This window comes from Magnolia sinica, chromosome 15, assembly GCF_029962835.1.
Source record: "Magnolia sinica isolate HGM2019 chromosome 15, MsV1, whole genome shotgun sequence".
Taxonomy (NCBI): Eukaryota; Viridiplantae; Streptophyta; class Magnoliopsida; order Magnoliales; family Magnoliaceae; genus Magnolia; species Magnolia sinica.
This window is the reverse complement of record NC_080587.1, coordinates 30,233,457-30,261,087: the sequence shown is the minus strand read 5'-3', so window position 1 is coordinate 30,261,087 and position 27,631 is coordinate 30,233,457. Positions and strand designations below refer to the sequence as shown.

General features: G+C 45.8%; 1 protein-coding gene across 9 annotated transcripts in view; it reads right to left on the bottom strand.

Annotated features, from left to right (window-relative positions):
- LOC131228156 (uncharacterized) overlaps window positions 1-27,631 on the bottom strand; it is a 97,755-nt gene that overhangs the window by 25,158 nt on the left and 44,966 nt on the right. For 5 of the 9 annotated variants that reach the window (XR_009162738.1, XM_058223991.1, XM_058223989.1 and 2 more), the window contains one exon: window positions 26,937-26,991. Coding sequence is in view for 6 of the 9 variants with exons in the window: in XM_058223991.1 (XP_058079974.1) it covers window positions 26,937-26,991 (55 nt within the window). In the remaining 3 variants the exon portion in view is untranslated. Of the gene's footprint in view, window positions 1-26,932; window positions 26,992-27,631 lie in introns of all 9 variants that reach the window. The other 4 variants (XR_009162736.1, XR_009162737.1, XM_058223990.1 and 1 more) reach the window with 1 other exon arrangement.

The window sequence follows — 27,631 nt, the reverse complement described above, 5'->3', positions numbered from 1 at the left end:
TTGTGCTCAATTCCAAGCTGACCCAAAAGAATCTCATATGTATGCGGTTAAGAGGATTGTCAGATGTGGCACCACAAAATATTGTCTCTGGTACCCGTATGATTCTTCGACTACTATAGCAAGGTATTCGGACGCCGATTGGGTTGGAAACATAGACGGCAGAAAATCCACAAGCGGTGGTTGTTTTACATAGGGAACTGCTTAGTAACTTGGCATAGCAAAAAAGAAGAACTTGATCTCGTTGTCTACCGTTGAAGTAGAATACAGCCGGTAGTTGTGCTCAATTGTTGCGGATGAAGTAGATGTTGTCGGATTATGATTTCACAGGAGATCATGACCTTATTTTGCGATAATACGAGTGCAATTAATATCTCCAAGAATCTCGCTCAGCATTCTCAGCCAAAGCACATTGATGTCCGGCACAATTTCATTAGAGAGCTTGTTGAAGAGCAAGTCATTTCGTTGGAATATGTGTCAACTCAGAGGCAGTTGGTTGATATCTTGACGAAGCCATTGGATGCGAATAGGTTTGAAGATCTCCGAAAGGCCATTGAAGTGTAAGCAATATAGTTCAGCTGACCGTTTATTGTTTTTATAAGTACATCTGAGGATTTGAGCCTCTTATTTCTTTGTACGTGTTGGGACACAAAAATACCAAAGTTTTGAAGAGTCGGGGCAATTTTTCCCTAATTTTTTAGGTTCGATTGATTCTCGATCGACCAAATGCTTTTCTGATATGTATCGATCGATCGAAGGTCGATGAATGTGGACAATCGCGATTTTAAAAACACCTTCGCCCCTAGGTCTATCTCATTTTCATTCTTTCTTTTTTCCCCTTTGACCCCATTTCTTCGAAATCCCTCGATCCATCGTCAATTTGGAGCATCAATTCATCACTCCGTCGCCATTTCCATCCACCTCCATCTTCGATTTAGGGATTTTTTTCTTCATTTCATAGGTTTTCTTTCCTTTTCGTTTCTTAGCTTCATTTTGTGTTTTCCTTGAGTTTTTGCTTCCTATACCATACGACATGAGGCATTCTCGTACATCTCCTCATGAAGAACGTCTTTCCAAGGCCCGTATCGACGAAGGGCCATCTTGTGCCACTCGTGGCAAGAATGTGGTATCTCATGGGTGTACCCAAGCACCACACCATGCACGATTGCACCATCTACTCCTCCGACCACATCGTCTTGCGCTACAGCGCCTAGCTCGCCTGTTTAGGCCAAAGCCCTAATTGTGGACAAGGTCATGGTTCGATTCATGGATCAGTCTATGGTGCCTGAGCATCCTATCGATCTCGGGGGCCTATGTGGTTATGGCGTATACGAGATGTTGCTATCGGTAAATTGGATCCCAATTTTATTCTTAAGCAGATCGGTGAAAGAACAATTAGTTCGGACCTTCTTTTTCAAGTGTAGAGAACCCAAACAATATCCTCCAAGTTTTGAAGTGCTTTACAATGGGCACACTTTTCATCTTACAACTTCACGTCTCCTTGGAATCTCTAGGTCTAGGGCTAGGATCCCCGAGTCTGACCTGTCATCAGAGGAAGAATCAGATTGAATGGACCAACGCCTTGTGCAAGGGTCAAAATGTACCCTGGCCAGTAGGGAAATGCTCTCAAGGCAATCTTATGTCTAGCAAGTTTAGGATCCTTCACCTCATTTTCACGAAAAAAATCCTTATAAGGGCAATAGGACGGACCTGACACAGCACAACATATGGGGTAGATCCTCTACCATGTCAGTCAAGGACATAACATGTGTCTTCCAATGCTGATCATGGAACAACTTCTCTCGGTTATGTCCCCCAGTCGTGATTTTGTTCTACCATTCGGGCACCTAATATGCTTACTTGCCTGAGATTGCGACTTCGCTGATACTACAGACGTTCCAGTACTATCCACAACAATCAATCAATCAAGTCTGAAGAAGATGAAGTTGCCAGCTCCAAGAGCAAAACCACAGCCCCCCTACACAAGCGCAGGCACAACCCCCACAGTAGACAATGGATCCAGCAGCAGTTCATACCCCAAGCACATGTCAAGATCAGGAGACAGCTCCTCCAGCTACAACATCAAGACCATCTCACCCTCCAGAGGCTGCTCCGTCAATTGCTGTCGAGACTCAAGACACAAGACCGTCATGACATCATCCAGGCAGTCCGTGGGCATCCGCATTTGCCACTTAGCCAGATATGCTACATTAGATTTTCGAGTTGCAGTCGCAGATTCACGAGGAGCAGGTTTAGCATGGAGAATGACTGTCGCGCTTGGGGCCGATGGTTCAGTCTAGGGGTGCACATCGAACCGTTAGAATCGTGGAACCGGACTGGAACCGACCAAACGGTCCGGTTTGGTACGATTCTAGAGTGCACTGATTCCGGTTCCGGCTCCAAGAATCAAAGAACCGATTACAACGGTTCGGTTCTTGGTTTGGGGGTATGTAGAACCGAACTGTGGATCCGAACCGCAAAACTGAACCGTGGTTTACAATGCACTATTTGATTGTTTCCATAAATGCATTTTTGCACACCTTATACAATATCTAAACCATTCATCAAATGGATCACAACACAAATGGACATAGGCTAGATTATAAAATAAAACATGCAATTGGGCTGGATTGTAAAAGGCCAGGAACCGTGGAACCGATCCGAAACCGAACCGGTTTTAACGATCCGGTTCCGGTTCGGTTCTAGGGTGCTAACGGTCCAGTTCTGGTTCCGAATATCCTAGAACCGTTAGGAACTGTTCGGTTCCGGTTTCACCCCAGAACCAGACCGAACCGACCCGTGTGCACCCCTAGTTCAGTCCTTGCAGCGCATGTTCAGGATTTAGTGTCAAGCTTGTCTTGTAGGCGAGACGATGCGTCCACACTAGGACCGTCCAGTTAGAGTGTGTTAGATGTCAGATATAAGGTCTAGTATTGTCTTTTGTTGTGTCTTTTGACTATCTCGGTCATTGAGCCTTCATTTGTATATGTCCAATCGCGAGATGTGTGTTTTGTTGATGGTATAGCCTTTGCGTTTTGAATATTTTGGTCTAATACTTTTGGATGTTATGGTTTGACATTTTTTGTGGATGACATTCTGGATGCTTTATTGCTTTATCTTATGTTTGGTTGTGAGAATGGTTGCGTCCCCCATGTGTATGGACTTGTGTAGTTTCTCCCTTGCTATGATTGACATATTTTTTGTGCTTTCATAGGTATATCTCATTATAGGTCATATGTTGTATGTGTGTTAGCCATGATATAATCTTATAGGTACATTTTTTCTATGCTATCCATGATATGTTTCTTTGTCAATTACTGACAAAAACGGGGAGAGCTCACTCCCACCAAAGTGTCGATTATAACCTTTGCAGACTTCCTTTCATGCAGGGACAATATGTCCATTGAAGACAAGTTGTGTGTCAGTTGTACATGTCAAATTTTGTATTCATTATTGTAAATCATGTATATAGTGACATGTAATTTTGAGTTTATGTTTTGGGTAGTCATTGGTATGGACCATGACGTTGTCTATGTTAGGTTTTGCCACACAATTGACAAAAGGGGGAGATTGTAAGTGCAAATGTTTGTCAATTTGCGTGAGTCCTGTGTCGTCGAGTCCGATGAGCCCCTATAGCAGTTGAAGACTTGAAGACTCAAAGACCTACGGCGATCAAGGCTTGAAGACTTAAGTATATGAAGCAGTACCTTGGTAACCCATGACCTTATAATCCCTCGAACCCATGCAAAACCCAATAGGAATATCATAAGCCTTCTTAGCCTAGATGAGAAGTCCAAATGATCAGCTTGGTCTCGGCACAAAATATCAAAAGGCTTCAAAATTGAAGTTTTGGAAAAATGCTCAAGTTCAAGCGATTGTCGATCGATCAATCGATGACCCCCAGGACCGATCGATCCAAAAAGGCTAAAACAGTCCAGCAAGCTCACTGCCTATTTTCGAATTAGTTCGATCGATTGATGGTCCAAGTTTGATTGATCAAAAATGCTCAAAACTGTCCAACAAGCTCACTACCTATTTTCGAATTAGTTCGATCGATCGATGGTCCAAGTTCGATCGATCGAAAATGCTCAAAACTATCCAGCAAGCTTTGTGACTTAAATTCGAAATACTTCGATTGATTGAAGGTATCACTCAATCGATAGATACTGGCCGTTTTCTACCTATTTTCTATCCATTAAAAACAGAATCTATTTAACCATTTGCTAGAGCATTTTTCAAACTAATGGGAATCCAATAGAGGCCTAGGTGTTTTTCCTCTTCTAATCCTTCCTCCTTAGCTCTAATCCCATTGAGTTCATCCTTCAATCATCGTGTTAAAGCACATTCATGAGCATTCAAAGCTTGGATTGAATAATGAACTCAAGCATTCATTCATGGCCTGACCTGAATTAATACATAAATCCTCTGTAAAAAAGTCATTGAATGCTTGCTTAGATGAATCATACCCTATACCCTTACAAATCCCCAACTTGTAAAGAGATTCACCAACCCTTCTCCCATACCTTGGCAACATATTGGTAGACTCAAGCAAGGTGTTGATCATTGGTGCTAAAGAGAAGTCGATTCGTGTAAGAACAAGCAACTCGACATCACACCATTAAGGGGACTCATCCAACTAGGTGTCTTAGTGTGGAGTCCATGAATTGACCCTTTTCTTGCGGAGATTTGGGTCAGAGTTTGAGACCCAAACTCGCATTGTTAGTCTCTATGGGAGCCTCTGGGGGGAGTGTACATTTCTAGTTCTTGTGTAGGACTAGTGAGGAGTTTGAGATCCAAACTCAGTAAGACCTTGTGTAGGCCATTGACGAGTGTGCACGTATGTATATCCTTGTGTAGGATGTAGAGGTAAATGGTGAACCTATTTAAAACCACAAGTGATAGTGACATCCAGCGCACTCGAGTTTGAGTGTGACAGCTGAGAGTGGAGTAGACAAGTAGCCAAACCACTATACATCATGTGCAATGTGTTGAATGTGATTTTGTCTATGCTTATGCTCATGTGTTGAATATTTATGAATGCCTAGATAAAATGAAGTTTACACGTTTGTATCATTGTTCATGTTATAGGGAAATCTGAACAAGGATAATCAGGGTCGGCCTGAGCTACCCGAACCAGTTATCAAGGCCTCGAGAGGAGGATACCATGTCAAGTATGGGCCGACCCCTAAGTAACGACAGTAGGCTAGCTGAAACAAGCTCTCCACTAATGAATCACGACTCAGAACTAGTCCTGAATGGCCGATCCGAACCTTCGTCCTCATCCGAAGAAGGATGGCTGAGCCGAGCTCTGATCCTCGTCCTCAACTCCATTCAACAAACTCCGAGCTCAATGATCTACCAACAAACTCCAACCACTAGTACTCGGTCTCAGGTCTACACGGTCTGAGGCCGAGCCCAGGTGCAGATACTCTGTACACCGAGGCTGAGGCAGAGCCCGAATGCGGATGCTCTGTGTGCCAAGGCTGAGGCCGAGCCCTGGTGAGGACATTCCGTGTGCCGAGCCTAGGGACTAACCTAAATGCGGACGTAACCGAAGATCTCGCCCGAGGATACGCGCCCTTAAGACACGACACGCCACATGACCCAAAGATTACGGATAATATCTCCACAATCGCAATGTCTTGCTGATTGAGCAAATCGTGCCGAGATTAGCGGACATGGATCGTTCAACCCCCAGGTATAAATACCAGGGGACCTCATTGTTACAGGTATGCAATATCTCGCACCCTCTCTCTACATTCGACTTAGACCCAGATTCCCTATCCTGACTTAGGCACCAGAGGGTCCCCCAGCTGAGCCAGGGTCTCCTTTTGCTCACCCTTTTGTGCAGGACTAGGGTTCTTTGAAGGTTAGAAGCATTAAGTGGAGGGTGGTCTAGATTTTGACCTCAATATTTTTTGGCGCCATCAGCGGGAAACACAAACAAAAAGCTAGAAGGTTTTATCGAAAATGGCAAGAGGAAAGAAAAAGGTGACAGCGATGGAGCCTGAACCTAGTGGACAGCATCAATCTTCTTTGTTGTTGCACACCGAGTCGGCTCCAATAGGGCCATCCCAACGGACTCGGAGCCGAGGAAAATACAAGTAACTGCAAAATGAAGTCCAGATGCTGAAGGACGAAATCAGCCAAATGAATGCGCAGCAGAATCAACAGCCGCCTCTTAACTTGGTGGAAGCCACCCCAACGCCCGAGGAACGACTGCAACAAGTTAGTTCCCGAGCCAGGGGTTCCCAGGCACCGTCCGCACGAGCTCCCGACCCTGCGCGCAATGCAGTGTCCCAGGAGTGATCCTCCCGAATCCCAGGACCTGCTCGGGATGCCTAACCGTCCTATGTGTCCACCACTTCAGCTCTGGCTCCCACCGACCTCCGCCATTGGCTGGAGAGGAGCAGACAGGGAAAAGCGTCCGAGGTGGTGGGGGTCTCCCAAGAGACAGTAGCTGAGAATCAGAATCCTTGGGAAGCACAATTTAAGGAACTCTGCGACCAATTTAAGGCGTTTCAGAAGAATTAGCAATCTGCATCCGTCCCAACTGCAATCCAGACAATAATGGAAGAGACCAAGCCTCCCTTCACCTTAGAAATCATGGGTGAGGTGATGCTGCCGAGGTTCAGGATGTCTCCTGTCATCTAATTCTCTAGATCTGGAGACCCTTCAGAGCATGTAGAGTCATACCGTTCGTGGATGCAGATCCAATTGGCCACGAATGTAATGATGTGTCGAGCCTGCTCAATAACTCTCTCTGGATCTGCTCGGAGTTGGTATCGACAACTTAAACCAAAATCGATCAGCTCCTTCGCAGAGCTCAGCAGATTGTTCCTTACACAGTTCATCTCTAGTAAAAAGAGTCGAAAGCCGACTACCCATCTATTTACCCTCAAGTAGGGGAACAAAGAGCCATTGAAGGACTACATTGCCCGCTTCAACGAGGAGGCGTTATTAGTGGAAGATTACGATGACAAAATGGCACTCTCGGCCATGTTCAGCAGGCTCAAAGAGGGGAAGTTCACTTTCTCGATCGGGAAGAATCCACCGACCACCTTGGCCGAACTCATTAGCAGGGCTCAGAAATATACCAATGCCGAGGAATTCTCCAACTCCCGTAGGAACATACAAGTAGCAGAGCAGTCGTCCAAGAAGAAGCGACCAAGGAACGAAGAGCCTCAGTCATCTAGCAAGAGGCCTGATGATCGCGCCACTCGCGATCCCGACCCAGCAGGAAGCCTAAGAGCAAATTCTGTTCCTACGCCCCCCCCCCCCCTGCCCTTTCAATACATCTCCTGAACAGATCTTATTGGACATCCGGGGCCAGAAACTCCTGAACCCGACGCAGAGAACCGAGAAGAGCACAAGTACTGCTACTTTCATCGTGACCACAGTCACTATATGAGCGAGTGCGTGGATCTCAAGGATGAAATCGAGACCTTCATCCGTAAGGGTCATCTACGACAATATACCAAGGAAGAGAAGTCGGCTCGAAAAGAAGAACGGCCGAGCAAGACTACAGAAGAACCTGTCGAGATCCGCGCTATTTACGGCGGCTCGTCTGGTGGAAGCGACTCAAACAGGGCTCGCAAAGCCCACTGTCGGAGTTCAAACCCCGAGCACTATGTCCACCTGGCCGAGAAGCCGAGGAAAGAACTCCGAATCAACCCCTGTAGTCTGACTTTTATGGAGGATGACGCGCGCGGAATCCAGCATCTGCATGACGATGCCCTCGTAGTGACTATGACCATAGCCAACCACAAAGTTTACCGCATTCTAGTCGACACAGGGATTTCAGCCGACGTCATCTATTCCGAAGCATTCGAGAAAATGGGGATCGAAAGGTCATATCTCTGACCGTGAAAACCCCTCTGCATGGCTTTGCCAAAGAAAGGGTAATCTCTAAGGGAGCCATCTCTCTCCCCGTGACAGCAGGAGAAGGATAGCATCAAGTCACACTTCTTGTGGACTTTCTTGTTGTCAATGTGCCATCGGTGCACAATGTCATTCTGGGCCGACCTTCCCTTAATGCAATGAGGGTGGTCGTGTCCACATACCATCTAATGACAAAGTTTCCCGCCGAAGGTGGGGTCAAATACCTCCGAGGGGACCAGCGTGAAGCTCGGAAATACTATGCGATAGCTGTGAGAAAAGGGTCGATAAAACAGGCCCTCACCATCAACGTCCTCGACCCCAGAACTCCCACAGAAGATCCCCCAATGGAGGACCTAGAGACCGTCCCGCTTGAGGAGGCCGATCCGAGCAGAACTGTTCAGCTCGAGTCTTCGCTAAATTCCGAGCAGAGATCTCAGAAGCTTTCCTACAACAGCACAGGGACGTCTTCGCGTGGTCGCACGAGGATATGCCGGGCATCTCTCTCGATGTCATGGTCCATAGGCTGAACATGGATCCGGATCACTAACCAGTGAAACAGAAGAGGAGCATTCGACGCCGAGAGGTACTCGGCCATAGCCGATGAAGTCTCCAAGCTTCTCAGCGTCGGCTTCATTGAGGAAGTACATTATCCAAACTGAATTGTCAACGTGGTCCTGGTGAAGAAATCAAGCGGGAAGTGGCGGGTCTATGTAGATTACTCGGACCTGAACAAGGCCTATCCTAAGGATAGCTTCCCCTTGCCTCGGATCAATCAGCTGGTGGACAGCACGGCTGGACATGAGCGACTCTCCTTCCTAGATGCCTATTCCGGGTACAATCAAATCCCGATGCACCCCCCAAACAGGCAGAAGACTACCTTCGTCACCGACAAAGGACTCTACTGTTACCGGGTCATGCCTTTTGGCCTGAAGAATGTTGGGGCAACATACCAAATATTGGTGAACCAAATGTTTGCCAAGCAGATCGGTCGAACAATGGAAGTTTACGTTGATGACATGCTCGTCAAGAGTGTCAGAGCATCCAACCACCTTACGGACCTCGGGGCAACATTTTCAATCCTCCAGGAGTACCGCATGAAGCTGAACCCGGCCAAGTGTGTCTTCGAAGTCGGTTCGGGCAAGTTCCTTGAGTTTTAAGTCAGCCAGAGAGGCATCGAGGCAAATCCCGAGAAGATCAAGGCATTGCTCGACATGAGCTCGCCTCGGACAACGAAGGAGAATCAATGTCTAACTGGCCGAGTAGCAACGCTCGGTCTGTTTATCTCTAGAGCTACAGACAAGTCTCCCCTTTTTCCTGCAACTAAAAGGTCACAAGAAAGCTGAGTGGACCTCTGAATGCGAGCAAGCGTTCCGACAGCTGAAGCAATACCTAGGTTCGCCTCCCTTACTGTCGAAGCTAGAAGAGAGCGAGCCCCTACTCTTGTACCTAGTGGTCTCTGCCTTAGCCGTCAGCTCTGAACTCATCAAGGAAGTAGGAAGCAAGCAGTATCTTGTCTACTACATAAGCAAAGCAATGGTACCCGTTAAGACCAGGTACCCAGGCATGGAGAAACTAGCACTCAGCTTGGTCTTCTCAGCACGAAGGCTGCGCCCGTACTTCCAAGCACACACCATCGTTGTCCTGACCGACTCCCCTCTCAGGCAAGTCCTTCAAAAACCAGACGTTTCAAGTCGGCTGACAAAATGGGCGATAAAACTCAGGGAGTTTGACATCCAACATCATCCAAGGACCGCGACCAAAGGTCAGGCTGTAGCTGACTTTATAGCCGAGTTTACCATTCCGAGTGTAAACACCGAAGCAGAAGCAGCTCTCACGACCCCACCTGTGCCCTCGTCTGTCAAGGATACGGAGTCGGAGCAAAGGTGGGTCCTTTATGTCGACGAGTCGTCCAACGCCAAGCGCGTCGAGGCAGGAAATGTCCTGGTTGCACCCAATTCTACGACTATACAGTATGCCATCAGGCTCGGTTTCAGAGCTTCTAATAACGAAGCAGAGTACGAGGCCCTATTGGCAGGACTTAGACTGGCAACCAATCTGGGGGTTCAGTCCCTTAAAGTACGGTGTGATTCTCAACTTGTGGTGAACCATATCTCCACCGAGTACGAAGCCAAGGAGACCAGGATGGTAGCCTATCTGGCTGAGGCCAGGAAATTAATAGAGAAGTTCTGGAGCTGCATCATCAACCAGATTCCGAGGGCAAAGAATTCTTGGGCCGACGCCCTCGCAAGGTTAGCCTCAAACACGGAAGGAAAGATTCCTTGGATTATCCCCATGGAATTCATGGAGGCCCGAGTATCGACCGAGCAGATTAGGAAGTAGTCAACCCGGTGGAAACTACCCCAAGTTGGATGGACTCGATCTACGACTACCTTGTATATGGTGACGTCCCCCAGGATAGATTAGAGGCCCGACGCCTAAAGATCAGAGTTGCCGATACATTATCTTGGACGGGGTCTTATACAAGAAGGGGCACTCACAGCCCTACCTCAGATGCCTCCGACCTGAGGAAGCGGACTATGTGATACGTGAGATCCACAAAGGCATCTGCGGAAACCACTCCAGTGGCCGAGCCTTGGCTTTGAAGATAATCCGCCAGGGGTACTTCCGGCCGACCATTCGAGAGGACTCGAAAGATTATGTCGAATGTGCGACAAGTGTCAGAGGTTCGCGGCACCAAGGCAGCCCACAAAAGAAATGAGCCCCATGAGTGGGCCAGGGTTGTTCGCTCAATGGGGGATCGACATCAACGGACCTCTGCCCACAGGGAAAGGACAGGTGAAGTTTGCTATTGTCGCGGTCGATTACGTCATTAAATGGGCCGAGGCCGAGCCCATGGCCAAGATCACCAAACAAAAAGTGATCGACTTTGTCTGGAAGAATGTCATCTGCTGCTTCGGAATCCCGCGCACCATCGTTCTGACAACGGCAAGCAGTCCGAAGCATGTGCAGGGGGCTCGGCATCTGGAACGTTTATTCCTTACCTCGGCATCGGCAATCCAACGGACAGGTGGAAGCCATGAAAAAAGTCATCAAACACCATCTTAAGACAAAGTTGGAGAAAGCGAAAGGTAATTGGGCAGAGGAGCTCCCATTCGTCCTTTAGGCCTATAGGACTACAGCTCAGTCGTCTACTGGGGAGACCCCCTTTTCGCTGTCATATGGCTCGGAGGTGATCGTCCCAGTTGAGATCGGCCTCCTAACGGCTCGGGTGAGAAGTTACCAGGAGGATCAGAACGCAGAGCAGATTGCAGTAAACCTCGACTTGCTTGAAGAAGCTAGAGATGTCGCCAGACTCCTAGTCGCTGCTAGGCATCATCAAGTGGCACGATTTTATAACTCAAGGGTCAAGACAAGGTGGTTCCGGCCAGGGGACTTGGTCTTCCACCGCGTCTTCCAAAATACATCAGAGCCGGGAGCTGGGACACTCGGGCCCAACTGAGAAGGGCCTTTCCGTCTGGTCAGATCGACCCAGCCAGGTTCCTACCACTTGGAGGACCTCGAGGGACGTCAGCTCCCCCACCCCTAGAATGCCAAGCACTTGAAGATCTACTACCCGTGAAAACCTACTGGCTGCTGAAGGCCCTCAACAAATGTACTGCTCGAAGCTACTAGCCTCTTAAGGCCTCTAATAAAAGTTCCTCCTTTTCTACATCTACTTGCACAATCTACAAACGGAAAAAGTTACCTCTCAAAGCAGAGGCTAACTTAATGGATCGATCCCTTAAAGAAGGGGTCGGGACGTTAAACCCACGAAAATCTACAAAGGGACCCCTCATATGTAGGGGAGAAGCCCGGAGACAACCCGATTCCTTGAAGAAGGGGTCGGCTTGTCACACCATGACAAATCTACGAAAACAAGGGGCGCACAATTCGTGGGGGGGTTGACCTCTCAAGGGGTCGATCCTTAAATACTAAAATCAAAGAATCATCACAACAATCGACACGTGAATATGCACTCCCAAGGGTCATTCATTCATCAAAAAAAAATTATCCGTAAGATACAAAAAAAAAAAAAAAAAAAAAAAAACCAATACAAGTCTCATTCCCTCCGAGCAGAGGGACCAGCCACCGAGCTGGGGGGCTGAGCGTCAGGAGCGGCCTCAACGACTGGAGGGACACTCTCAAGCTCATATGCCGCAACCGGTTCAGCATCCTTGGCATCGTCTGCAGCGAGAGCATCGAGGTCGATGGTCGAATAAAGCTTTTGGACCTCAACAATGCAAGCATCGAAGCCGGTGTTGTAGCCGAAGTGATATAGCTTATCCAGTTCCTTGGCCCTCTTAGCTGACCCTTTGTACTCGGCCACGGCTACGGCAGCCTACAAGGTCGCTCTAGCCTCAAGCTCTTCCCTTAGTGTCGCCCGGTCTACAAATGTCGCGGCCTCAAGGACGATCTGCTGCTGGGCCAACCGGTCCGCAATTAGTCGTTGCTCCATCTCGAGTTTCTCCTTAGCCACCTCGAGCCCCAATTCGGCCTCCGTGACCCTGAACTCTAGGTCTTTGTTAGCCTTGCGCAAATGCTTTACTTCGGGGTCGACCACGTCCAAGAGAACTTGGAGTTGGTTGACCTCACCCTGGAGTGCTAGCTCCCTCGCTCGACCCTCAGCAGCAGCCCTTCTCAGTTCCTCTTGTTCCGCAACCGAAGCCTCCAACAGTTTCTCGAGCTCTACCCTCCGTGCCTCTTGCTCTGCCTTCTCCACCACAAACTTGGCCCGCTCTGCTTCGAGCCGTTCCATCTCCTTCAACCCCTCCTTCACTTCCACCATCATTGGCAGCGACTGGTAACAGACCGCTGTGTAATCATTCATGAAATTAACGTGGCGTCGGGAGAGCGTGTCGGCTATCTTCACCTCTGATACATGCTTAACCGCCCATGGGTTCAGCAAAGCCATGTGATAATAGAAAGGCGGAGTCTTTGGAGTGGGCTTGGATGTTCCTCCGACCCCACTGGCCGCGGAACCTTGGGCAGCAACCTCAGGTGTGGTGGTATAACCGACAAGGGGCCTCGGGGGCTCGCGCTTCGGGGGCAGGGGTTGGGGCAGTGATGGGAACGGCTTCATCTGGGGCAGTGACGGGCGCGGCTTCGGCTGAGGTCATGGCTATAGCAGGAACAGCCTCAGCCTCAGAAGTCTTCCTCTTCTTCAGCGTCACCTTCGTCCTCGGTTCGAAGGAGAGGACTGTTAGTAGGATTGATAACATACTTACCATAAATAAATTGTACAGTTATTTAGGAAACAGATCTGTAAATATCTTTCCTGAATTAGGAGATATAGATGCTGCTGTAATTAGGGGATATAGATGTTGTAATTAGGAGATATTACGTTGTAATTAGGGGATATAGATGTTGCTGTAATTAAGAGATATTATGCTGTAATTAGGGGATACTGTAATTAAGGGATATATTGTAATTAGGGAAAATGATTTCTATATAAGAAAAGGACCACTCGATTGAGGTTCATTGAGCAAAACTGACATGGTATCAGAGCCACTCTCTGCAACCTTGTCTTTGGTCCAATTTTCGTGGTTCTAGGCTTTGGTTTTCTAGTTTCTTGGGTGCGGGTTTTGGTTTGCAGTTTTTTTTTGTGCATTTCGAGAGATTCTAGTTTATGGCTAACAACTCCAACTCAGAAGTCTTTCAAACTCAATTTACAGGAAAGAATGATGCTGCCTGGGAGTTTCAGTTTCAACTTGTTGTCATGGGAAAGGAGTTGTGGGGTCATGTTGATGGGAGTGATCCAACACCTACTGATCCTATGACGTTGGTTCAATGGAAGGTAAAGATGCTCGTGTGCTGGCTTGGATTCTTAGGTCTATTGATCCACTGCTTATACTCAATTTAAGGCCGCATAAGACGGCTAAATCGATGTGGGAGTACTTGAAAAAGGTCTATCATCACGATCATTCCGCCCGGCGATTTCAGTTGGAAACTAATCTTGCTACCTATTCCCAAGGTACACTCTCTATTCAGGAATATTTCTGTGGTTTTCAGAAACTTTGGGCTCAGTTTTCCGACATTGTGTATGCCAACGTGTCGGTCGAGTCCCTCTCTGCTGTTCAAGCAATCCATGAAGTTAGCAAAAGAGACCAGTTTTTAATGAAACTAAGGCCAGAATTCGAGTCTATTCGCTCCAACCTAATGCACAGGGATCCTTCACCATCTCTTGACATGTGTTTTGGAGCACTTCTTCGAGAGGAACAACGTCTTCTTACTCAATCTTCGCTTCCGCAAGAAAATGTTGTCGCATACGCTGCTCAAGGCAAAGGGAGGGTTAGAGACATGCGTACAGTTCAGTGTTACAGTTGCAAAGATTATGGGCATATTGATACCCATTGTGCTAAAAAGTTCTGCAACTACTGTAAACAGAAGGGGCACATCATCAAAGAATGCCAAACACGTCCTCAAAACCGACCCGTGAATGCTTATCATGCTACTGCTACTGGCCACACTTCGGATGTACATAATTGATGTGTCAATGCTTGCGCAATCGCACAAGCAGGGAAAGACTAGAAACCAAAACCAAAAACTGTGCAACAAATGATTGTATCGGCATTTTCCACTTTAGGGCTACAAGGTAAGGGTACTATACGTACTATACCCTCTCAATCTTGGCTTGTTGACTACGCTGCATCCAATCACATGACCAGTTCTCCTGATATACTTAGCAATGTTCGTAAGTACACTGGTTCTTCTAATATTTAAGTTGCTAATGGCCATCGTTTACCGATTACTGGGGTGGGTGATATCGCACCATCGCTTGCTAATATTTTTGTATCACTTGGGCTTTCTACGAGTCTTATCTCGGTTGGACAATTAGTGGATGATAATTACAATATTCAGTTTTCTCATGATGGTTGTCATGTGGAGGATCCGGTGTCGGGGAGGACAATAGCGAAGGGGCCTAAAGTTGAGAGACTGTTTCCATTATACTTTTCCATTCCTAGTATCATTTCTTTGGCTTGTACTACTGTCTCTAATAATTGTGAAGTATGGCACAAACATTTAGGCCATCCAAACAATGTTGTTTTATCTCATTTGCTGAATTCTGGTTCGTTGGGAAAAAAAGATTCTTCTTTACCTCATGCTTTGTCTTTTGAATGTTCTACGTGTAAAATCGGAAAAAGTAAGATTCTTCCCTTCCCTTCTTCCAGAAGTAGGGCAAAGAATTGCTTTGACCTTGTTCATAGTGATGTATGGGGCATTACTCCTGTCATTTCTCATGCTCATTATAAATATTTTGTGACATTCATAAATGACCATAGTCAGCATACTTGGGTATATTTTCTGTGCTATAAGTCTGAAGTCTTTGCTGTTTTCAAATCGTTTCTAGCATATGTTGAGAATCAATTTACCACTAGCATTAAGACTTTACGATCTGATTCTGGTGGAGAATATACGTCTCATGAATTTCTTGAGTTTCTTCATCACAAAGGAATTGTTTCTCACCGCTCGTGTCCTTATACGCCTCAACAGAATGGCGTGGCTGAGCGCAAAAATTGACATTTGTTAGATGTTGCTAGGACCTTGTTACTTGCATCTTCTGTTCCTCATAAATTTTGGGTTGAAGCTTTAGCTACAGCAGTATACTTGATTAATAGGTTGCCTTCTAAAGTGCTAAATTTCGACTCTCCACTCTATCATCTGCATAAACTGCACCCTAGCTTTCTTGACTTACACACTTTTAGCTGTGTCTATTTTGTGCATCTACCTCCGCATCAACGTCACAAACTCTCTGCGCAATCTGTGAAATGTGTCTTTATGGGATATAACTTATCTCAAAAAGGATTTGTGTGCTATGATGCTTCTTCCAATAAATTTCATATATCTGGTAATGCCGTTTTCTTTGAGCATCAATATTTCTTTCCTAGTTATATTATATCATCTCCTGTAGTTTCTGTTCTTCCTCACTTTAATGATTTGATGTGCCCTCCTGAACGCTTCAAGCCTGGTTTTGTGTATGAACGCCGTCGACCAACTCTACCCCTTCCTGAGTCTGATCTGCCACCTGATCCCGTTTTGCATCCTCCTCGACGATCTGGCCGTACTTCTCATCAACCGGATAGGTATGGTTTCCCTCATACCTCCTTCACGACTACCTTATCAACTGTGTCGATTCCTAATTCCTACTCACAAGCTGATAAACATGAGTGTTGGAGAAAGGCTATGCAGGAAGAACTTCAAGCTCTTCAAGAAAATCAGACTTGGGACATGGTCCCTTATCCTTCTCATGTCAAGCTAATTGGGTGTAAGCGGGTTTTTTCTGTGAAACTTCGGCCCGATGGGTCTGTGGACCGTTATAAGGCTCGTTTGGTTGCCCTTGGTAACCGCCAAGAGTATGGGGTTGACTATGAGGAGACCTTTACTCCTGTCGGTAAAATGACAACTGTGCGTACTATTATTGCCATTGTAGCCTCTCAGGGATGGTCCCTTTGCCAGATGGATGTGAAGAACGCATTTCTTCACGGTGATTTATAGAAAGATGTTTACATGACACCTCCTCCTGCCCTCTGCTCGTCGTCGACGTCGAATGTGTGTAAGCTGAAGCGCTCTCTGTATGGTTTGAAACAGGCTCCCCGGGCCTGGTTTGATAAGTTCCGGGTTACCTTACTTCGATTTTCTTTCATCCAAAGCCAATATGATTCTTCGTTGTTTCTTTGTACGACTTTTATTGGTATCGTTCTTCTTCTGGTTTATGTCAGCGACATTGTCATCACTGGGACTGATTCTGCCCTCATTGATCAACTCAAGCAGCATCTTCATGATTCATTCCATATGAAGGATCTTGGTCCTCTCCGGTATTTCCTTAATTTGGAAGTTCAGTCCGAATCCTCTGGGGTTTTCCTGCATCAGCATAAATACACGGAGGACATGATTTCCTTGTCTGGTTTGCAGGACTCCTCTTCTGTGGATACCCCTTTGGAAGTGAATGTCAAGTATCGACGTGAGGGGGATCTCCTTCCTGATCCCATGGTGCTTCGACAGTTAGTTGGTAGTCTCAATTGTCTCACTATTACAAGGCCTGACATCTCCTTTGCTGTCCAGCAAGTCAGTCAATTTATGCAGTCTCCTCGCCACCTTCATCTTGTCGCGGTCTGCCGAATTATTCGATATCTCCGGGGTTCCTCTCACCATGGCTTGTTCTTCTCTACTAGTACTCCTCTTCGCCTTGTGGCTTTTAGTGATGCTGACTAGGCAGGATGTCCCGATACTGGCCGGTCTGTCACCGGGTGGTATATGTTTCTTGGTGATTCACTTATCTCTTGGAAGAGTAAGAAACAGGATCGTGTTTCCAAATCTTCGACCGAGTCCGAGTACCGTGCCATGTCGGCAGCCTGCTCGGAGATTATGTGGCTCCATGGCTTGCTGAAATAGGTTTTCCTCAGTCTACTCCTACTCCTCTACATGCTGATAATACGAGTGCTATTCAGATCGCTACCAATCCCGTCTATCACAAGTGTACCAAACATATCGAGGTGGACTGTCATTCTATTTGGGAAGCTATTGATACTCTGTTTATCTCTCTTCCACGTCTCAAGCGACCTTCAGATAGTGGACGTCTTCACCAAAAATATGACACGACTACGTTATCAGTTTCTTGTTGGCAAATTGATGCTTCTTGATCGACCAGCATCAATTTGAGGGGGGGTGTTAGCAGGATTGATAACATACCATAAATAAATTGTACAGTTATTTAGGAAATAGATCTGTAAATATCTTTCCTGAATTAGGGGATATAGATGCTGCTGTAATTAGGGGATATAGATGTTGTAATTAGGGGACATTATGCTGTAATTAGGGGATATAGATGTTGCTGTAATTAGGAGATATTATGATGTAATTAGGGGATACTGTAATTAAGGGATATATTGTAATTAGGGAAAATGATTTCTATATAAGAAAAGGACCACTCGATTGAGGGTCATTGAGCAAATCTAACAAGGACGACGTCCATCGGAGGGCGTGGCACGAGTGGCCTTTTCCTCTTCAAGCCACCTGTCTCCATTCTTGACCAAAAGAGGGAATCAGCCCAAGTAAAATCTACTGAATGACTGGATGTCAGCAAACCAATCTCCGAAGGTCCTTAACCCGCTTACCCAGAACAAAAAGAGTAGGCTGGATTCTACAGAGGCCAGACGACACCAAGTTCCCTTGGCTAATAAGGTCAAACCAAGCACTTTGGTCCTCAGGGAGCACTCTGACTCGGTCGACCTGCCACTTTTGAAAAGCAGAGAAGTCGGGGACCCCCTTCGGCTAAGCTGCAAACAGAAGCAGAGTATGAGTTAAGACATAGAAAGATGGATCGAGCATGCAGTGCGACTAAAAAGAAGTGTCCAACCTGGTTTGGCAAACTTGGTAGGGACTCGGACCCGTAGTCTGCCCAATTCAGAGGTAAGGGCCTCCCATTCCCCCGAGGCCCAGAACCACTTCCCTTTCTTGTCTTTATTAGAAGAGGAAAGTTGAGTTACCAGACCCGGGACGCATTGAGGCCTAGCCGAGAAGTACCACCAGGCCTTATCCGAACTATCGTATTTGGCCATGTACAAAAACAGGAACTCATCCGGCGTCAGCCTCTGATTCCCCGCCCAATGCCAGAGGATAAAAGTGGAGGCGAGGATCCTCCAGGAGTTCGGAACCAGCTGCCCCGGCACGATTCTCAGCTGTGTTCAGCTCATGAAAGAATGGATGTATGGGGAATTGGAGCCCGCACTGAACGGCACAGATGAAGATAGCAATCGCCCCCTCAACTAGAGAGCCCGCTTGGTCTATGGGGGCAGGGGCTCGGATGTGCACCTAGTCGGGAATTTGATAATCTTCGCACAGCTGGGCCATCTGAGACTCGACTAGGATCGAGCCCCCAGGAACTAATGGTTTCGACCTTCCTCCCAAGGGACCTGCCTTCGACCACCCCGCGGGATCTCTGAGAGCCCTCTTCGGTCTCTTGCCTCGACTTTTGGCCCTTTGACTTGCGGTTCCTTGGGTTGGGGCCAAAATGCTAAGGGGTATGGCCTCAAAAGAGCCTTCGGACTCTCCAGGTCCCGAGGAGGTAGTCTCTGGTTCGGACTCTAAACCAGCTCCTCGGACTTCTTCCACTTCGTTAGAGTTACTCGACATGATGCAAGGAAAAAGGCATTAAAGTGTTGGAAGACTCACAGCGTTGTAGGCGATCTCCTCTGGCAGAAGTTTTCCTAACTCCAACGGCTTCCTCTGAGCAAAATCTCTTCTCCGATGGTCGGAAACCCTTTATCCAGAGATGAAAATCCTTTTTCCGACAGAGGGCGATTTTCGGCGAAGGGCAATTTCCAGTGAAGGGCGATTCGGAAGGAAAAAACAAAGGAAATGAGGAGAGCGTGAGAAGTGTGAGAGTGAGGACGGGAGGGGTTTATATAACCGCCTCATTACTCGATGCCATCATTGCAAACGGCCGTTTCCGAAGCCGAGGCGACTCAGCACTAGCGCCAAGGGACACGTGGAAGAGAGCCACACGTCTGAACCCACACTTCGAGGTCGGAGTCTTCTCAGCATTTAATGTCATTAATGATGCATGCAAATCCTCACCCCTCCGCATACACGTGGCGCTGTCTCCTTCACTCCGCTGATTGCAAATCGTAACCGTCGCCACGCGTCATTCTCCAAAGGGTTAAAAACAGAAGGGTCGCGGTCGCCGTACAGCATGCGAGATCTAAGGCATATGTATCGCATTAATTGTGCCCCGATCATCTCAATCGTCATCATGAGCAGAGGCATGGGGACGTCGTTTCATTTCCCCAGGCGTTTACTCTTTTAAGTCTGGACTCGGACTAAGAGAGTAGGGGGCTTCTGTTATGGGGAAATCTAAACAAGGATAATCGGGGTCGGCCTGAGCTAGCCGAACCAGTTATCAAGGCCTCGGGAGGAGGATACCACATCAAGTATGGGCCGACCCCTAAGTAACGACCGTAGGCTAGCTGAGACAAGCTCTCCACTAATGAATCACGACTCAGAACTAGTCCTGAATGGCTGATCCGAACCTTCGTCCTCATCCGAAGAAGGATGGCTGAGCCGAGCTCTGATCCTCGTCCTCAACTCCATTCAGCAAACTCCGACCTCAGTGATCTACCGACAAACTCCGACCACTAGTATTTGGTCTCAGGTCTACACAGTCTGAGGCCGAGCTTGAGTGCAGATACTCCATACGCCGAGGCTGAGGCCGAGCCCGGATGCGGATGCTCCATGTGCCGTGAGGCTGAGGCCGAGCCCTAGTGAGGATATTCCGTGTGTCGAGCCTGGGGACTAACCTAAATGCGGACGTGACCGAAGATCTTGCCCAAGGATACGCGCCCTTAAGACATGACATGCCGCACGACCCAAAGATTACGGATACTATCTCCACGATCGCAATATCTTGCTGATTGAGCAAATCATGCCGAGATTAGCGAACGTGGATCATTCAACCCCCAGGTATAAATACTAGGGGACCCCATTGTTACAGGTATGCAATATCTCGCACCCTCTCTCTACATTCGACTTAGACCCAGATTCCCCAACCTAACTTAGGCATCAAAGGGTCTCCTTTGCTCACCCTTTTGTACAGGACCAGGGTTCGTTGAAGGTTAGAGGCATTGAGTGGAGGGTGGTCCAGATTTTGACCTCAACAGTTCACATGGATGTTATTGTCTTATTCTATAGAGTTATTCATATTGTTATATCTTGATTAGTCTATTAGTCGTACACATCTCAGAATTTAACCATAGCTTCCAGCTCCCAGCATAGCAACTAGACCGCAATTTCAGAAACAACCTTTTATACACCTTGCGAATGGCCATTGTCAAATTGTTATCCTTCCAAAGCTGACATTTGTAATGAAACTTGGGGTTCAGGTAGTCTGCCGAAATCCAAATAGTATTTACTACGATGCATTAACGTGCAAATAAAAGTAATACTCAGAGTGAAAGTGCAAGTGCAAGGGATAAAAAAAATAAAGCTAAACTTAGTAAAGTGGATGCTCGAGGGTCCTAACCTATATGTTGTCGATGATACCGAGCACCCATTGACGCAAATTAGGGCTTGCAGCCCGTATCCCTTCTCTTATAATTCTTATGAGCTCGTAAATTGACCTCATCAAATGCCACATCTCATTATCTACAACCCGTAGAACCCTATAAATAGGGATGTAAGATGGCAAGGATGACCTGAATTCTATCCCAGAAAGAATTACTAGGCACCGTCTTGTTAGATCCGAACAAACCCCCAAGACTAAGACTCGCACAATACTTGTATAAGTTGTCAAGTGTGATGAAGTTCGTGGCGAACCGTGTCGCACTTGGTCTGAGAATGTCCCCTGGACAACACTCACGCAATGTAGTCAACAACCATGAGTAATTCTATCTGAAGTTTGTCACCTTCATCGCCTCGAGCATAAGATAAATGCAGTGTGCCACATAAGGGTTCTGATAGAGATTGTAATTTTGCAGCAACTTCTTCCCCGCCTTGACAAACACACTGCCATTGTCTGTCACAATTTGGACAACATTCGTCAACCTAACCACTCCAATTACTCCTTTCAGGAGGCCATATATGTAGGAGTGATCTTTTATATTGGTGGATGCATCAATAGAAATGAGGAAAATGGGTTGCCCTCTATAGTACATCATGAAGTTGATGATGGACATCTTCATGGGTCCCATCCACCCATTGCACAACTGGTACTGCTCCTACTTTGGCTTCAGTTCACGTACCCAAGTCTACATCTCCTCATACTCCTAATTGAGAGCATTGGAGGCTTCACACCTACCCCTGAACGTTGCAGCGTTTCAATTATATTTTAGAAGCGAGGACTAGCTGTTGCATTAGATATGGTGCTCCCCATGGCCCCTGACCCCCTTGCTCCAGATGTCTTTTAACCTCTTTTGCTTAGCACCTACAAAGGGTGCATTTGTAACACGAGCGCTCTGTGCAATGGGTGCATCTGGAACACGAGTGCTCTATGTACGCAATCGTTGTAGGCCAAGCCCACCTGAACCAGTACCACCATCCACTGTTCTCACCAACCCCCCGTCGGGAACTCCCAAAAGATGACCTAGTCCCCTTTATAATCTCCTTCGCTCCCCCTCCTACCCCAATGACTGAGACTCGTAGATCACCTGTCTGAACTCCCTTGCATCCCACGTCGTAATATGATCCTCGGGATCTGCAATCCCCTCGCCGTCGTTGTCATCATCCTGCTCCATGACAATACCTAGGCCCCATTCATGACCTCGTAGCTCCTCCCTAATATCCCTCTCATGCCTCCCCTTGAATGTTGCACCGTCTCAATTATATTTTACACGCGAGGACTAGTTGTTGCATTTGTCGATATGTGGCTTGAGATGAACTACTTAGATATGGCACTCCCCATAGCCCTTGACCCCCTTGCTCCATATCCATGGCTTTTAACCTCTTCCGTTTAGCACCTGCAATAGGTGCATCTATAATACAAGTGCTTTGTGTGCTTTGTAGGTCAGGCCCACTTGACCCCATACCACCCTCGGATGTTCTCACCAACCCCCGTCAGGAGCTCCCAAACGACGACCTAGTCCCATTAAGAATCTCCTCTACTCCCCCACCTACCCTGATGATCGGGACTCATAGATCCAAGGTATCCCGAATCGGTTACGTATCGGCCATATCGGCCAATACATAACGGTAACGGCCCAAGCCGTTACGCGATACCGGGCCAAAACGGGCACCCCCTCAATTCTGTGACCGTAACGGCCGTTACAGCCCCGTAACAGCTGTTACGGGCCTAAAGAAAATAGGGGGAAAAAAAAACATACCTTTTTTTCCTTTTTCTTCTCCTTCTTCTTCTTCTTGGCTACGGCTGTGGCTTCGGCTGCGGCCAACCCCTCTCGTTTTCTCCTTCTTCTCCTCCTTCTCGAGCTACGACTGCGGCTGCGGCCCTACTGCGGCTGCAGCTCTCGTTTTCTCTTTCTCTCTCTCGTTTTCTTCCTCTCTCTCACTTTCCCTTTCTTTCCCTCTCATTTTTTCTTTTTCCCTCTCATTTCTCTCTCCCTCTCTCTCGGTCTAGAAAAAAATGAATGGGTGCATGGATGTTTTTGTTTAAGTGGTCTGCGGCGCACACCGCTTAGTGCACTTACACTGTTTTAGTGCATGCAGCCCACCTTGATTTATGTATTGTATTATATATCCATGCCCCCTATCAGTTTTTCCTGATCATTTCAAGGTATGGTCCCTAAAATGAAGCAGATCCAGATCTCAAGTGGACCGCATAGTAGGATTGAATGCCCACTATGCACTTGCATTGTTTTAGTGCACGTTGCCCACCTCGATTTATGTGTTGTATTATATATCCATGCCACCCATTAGTTTTTCTTGATCATTTCAAGGCATGGTCCCTAAACTGAAGCAGATCTAGATCTCAAGTGGACCGCACAATAGGATTGAATGCCCACTGTGCACTTGCATTGCTTTAGTGCATGCGGCCCACCTTGATTTATGTGTTGTATTATGTATCCATGCTACCCATCAATTTTTCCTGATCATTTCAAGGCATGGTCCCTAAAATGATGCAGATCCAGATCTCAAGTGGACCGCACAGTAGGATTGAATGCCCACTGTTAAAAACTTATTATGGTCCACTGTAATGCTTATTTACCATCGAAACTATTGATAAGGTTGCATGGACTTGAATCAAGGAAAACAAAAGTTGCAGCTTAAAAATAAAATAATAAAATAATAATAATAATAATAAAAGTTTTAATTGTGGGAATTCAATCCCTACTATGTAGTCCACCAAAGATTTGGATTTGCCTCATTTTTTGGACCATGCCCTAAAATGAGTTGGCAAAAAGGATGGATAGCATGGATATACAACAAATGCATCAAGAATTCATGGTGGGTACTATGTTCAAGGCGTCATTCACTAACGGTCCACCTAAGGTTTAAATCTGCCTGTTTTTTTGGATCATGCTTTAAAGTGAGCTGGCAAAATAGATTGACGACACGGATATACAAATACATTAAGGTGGACCCCAATTTCAAGGCCTCACCCACTAGTGGTCCACCTTAGATATGGATCTACCTCATTTTTGGACCATGCCTTAAAATGATTTGATAAAACGGATGGATGTCATTGATATACAATACATACATCGTGGTGGGCCCTATGTACATGGTCGTAAAAATTGTCCATGAGGCATACATAAACTCAAAATTAATAAATTAAATTATGGCACTATTGTTGCCATGTTACAATTTCAAAATTAAATTATTTAAATGATTTTCACCGTTAATTTGCAAACACTTGTTTTTCTGAAATAGGATCATTTCATATGTTTCATTCATCACTGTTCAATAAATATCCACCAATCCATTGGTGAGATAAGTGCCAATAGATTGCATGAATTTAACGTTGATTTGGGGCATCAAATGGTCCACCAAATCAACTCTAAATCGACAAGACTATTTACTTGAATATAATTTCAAATTTTTTCTCAAGATTTATTGGGTAAAATTATATTAATTTGTTAGATATATGAATTATATAATTGGACATAAAAGTCCCTAGATTGTATGTTGAAATAAAATGTACACAAGTCACAAGGTATGTAATACACCAATACCTACAAATATGAGATATTTTGGTATTAGATTCATTCTAATTAATTCATATTGATATTCTATAGTTAGATAATTAAATATAAAATATCTATAGCTAATATCAAGTTGTCTGGTTCATAAATTCATCAGACAGTCCGATACAACTTCTCACCAAAGAGTGGACCGTTACATCACCATAAACATGTTCCAATTTATAAATGAATGCATATTTGGAATGCTTAGAATATTCCAGATTTAATCCATATTCTTTTTTAGCAAAAAAAAAAAAAAAAAATTTGCACCGTTACGGGCTGTTACGCCCCCATATCGCCAATACACCCTCGTATCCATATCGGTATCGATGGGCACCGTTACGCCAACTGATACCGATACAGGATACCTTGCATAGATCGCATGTCTGAACTCCCTTCTATCCCACGTCGTAATATAATCCTCGGGAAATGCAAATCCCCTTTGATGTTCTCACCAACCCCTGTCGAGAGCTCCCAATCGACGACCTAGTCCCATTAAGAATCTCCTATACTCCCCCTCCTACCCCGATGATCGGGACTCATAGATCACCTGTCTGAACTCCCTCCTATCCCGCGTCGTAATACAATCCTCGGGATATGCGAATCCCCTCTAATGTTCTCACCAACCCTTGTCGGGAGCTCCTAAACGACGACCTAGTCCCATTAAGAATCTCTTCTACTACCCCTCCTACCCCAATGACCAGGACTCATAGATCACCGTCTGAACTCCCTTCTATCCCACGTCGTAATACAATCCTCAAGATATGCAATCCCCTCGTCGTCATTGTCATCATCTTGCTCCTCAAATGTACCTAGGCCCCGTTCATGACCTCACAGCTCCTCCCTAATATACCTCTCATGTCTCCTGTTGTTGTCGGTGTGACTTCGCCTCAGTCAATATACTCTTCTCATCTCTGCTCTCACTAGCTTTGTTACACTTGGGCAGTCCTTCCCATTCTTGTACCCCCTTCCAAGTACTCCTTCAGCCTAGACACCCCCATTCATTATCACTTGGCCACAATAGTTGCATATGGCTTTATGTTTATTCCCCTCGATTGATCGTCCATACTTCCACCCAACGTCCCTTGCTCCTTTTTCCGATCCAAACGGCTTTTTTTTTTTTTTTTTTTTTTTTACACACCCACCCATGACCTCAACGTTGAAATGTTGAAACACACTTTGTCTACCACTGAGCCATGGGGTTGAACCCCATTAAGACAACATTTTTCTCCATGCTCATTGGCTACATATTTTGCATGAAGAGAAGTTATATGTCAAACTCAAAAAATACTCATTCATGGTTGACAATGTATAGTCTTTTCGGGTTATGTTGTCTCGTACCAACGCATCAAAGTAGATGAAGAGAAACTAAAAAAAGCAAGCGTGGAGTGGCCAACTCCAAAATTGGTTACCGAAGTGCAATGCTTTTATGGCCTAACAACATTTTACCGAAGGTCCGTGAGTTCAGGGTAACATACCTATACTAAATATCTCATCCAGTGGAAGAACACAACACGATACGAAGATATTTGGATCAATGATGAGGAGTTGCGGAATCTCAACAGAAGAATGTGATAAAGAATTACCAAGCCAAACTCAAGTACAACAAGAAGCACTATATCATACTCAAGTTTTCTTCTTATATATGTAGTAGTCATTCCATGAGAGAGGGCATTTTAGAGTTGTTTTCTATAAGCTTTGTATTTGTGAGTTGAGTGATTCCTCTCTTGTTGGTTGAGTGATTCCCTGACCCCCTTGGGTGAGTCCCTAAGCTATCCCTTGTTGAGTGAGTGATTTCCCCAACCCCTTGCGTGAGTGATTCCCCAAGCTATCCTTTGTTAGGTGAGTGATTCCCTAACCCCCTTAGGTGAGTGAGTCTCTAAGCTATCCCTTGTTGGGTGAGTGATTTCCCCAACCCCTTGGGTGAGTGAGTCCCCAAGCTATCCTTTGTTAGGTGAGTGATTCCCCAACGCCTTGGGTGAGTGAATCTCCATTTCTTATTCTCATTCGGCTTATGTACTCTTGATCCCAATTTATAGCAACAAAGTTCTTCTTTGGATTATACATAGAAATGGGATTTATTGTTGAGAGAGAGAGAGAGAGGAGTTAAAAATGGTGTTTCTCCTTTTGTCCTACTTAAATGATTTTTCATACGATATTGATGCAGTAATGCTTGGAACCTAACTTGAAAAAAAAAAAAAAATCTATAATTTCTTTTAAAAATATCAATTTTACCAACGTAAAAAAATTACCCAGTAGGTTATATAGCATATTATCTTTTTCATACAGCATATTATCATTCACAAGTCGAGGCTAAATGTTTATTTGGTTGACATTCAAAGTTTGTATTACTTTTAACTTAACAAAAATACAATCCTTGAATGGAAGAGGAAACATAGTTTAGAAAAGGTTTCTCTGTATGGCAATACCTACTAAGTGAGTCTTGACAGATAGACCATTGCAAAGCTGCCAATCCATGAAGTTCACTCTGCAAAAACTTTTATGGCATTAGAAAAAATCTAAAAATGAAAAATTAAAAACTTCTGAAAAGATTGCATAATAATAATCATCTTTTAGTAAAAAAGCTATTGACACCACACCATTATGTATTGGACAACGGTAAGCCCCTCAGCTGAATGTTTAGAAATAGAAGACAATGAATCATAGATGATTTATGCTTTAGACATGACAATGCCTGTTATATCATGGTTAAAAAACTCAGCGATTTGGACCAACTATTCCAGTCTCAAGCCAAGTAGCGACTTGACCGAATTGGGAGTGAATCGCCCCGGACTAGGCTGGATTAGGGATTGACTCATCCAGGTGACTCGTGGCGTCAAACCAGATCGAGTTTGACCAAGTCCAAGTCAACTCAGTTAGTCCTAGTGTTAAAACCGTGTTATACATACAGAAACATCATTCTCACGCAGTAGAAGAAAGAGAGGATTTGGGCAAGGGAGAAGCGAAGCAGGGGTTCTGAAGAATTAGGGACAATCCCAACCTTTCACTGGTAGAAAAAGAAAGCAAGAGCAACATGGAAGTGTTTACATAGACTAATAAAATGAGATGTTAGATGTCTTGGTAATGTGCACTTGCACTCCTTGTTGTCAACTCCAACATAAACTGGA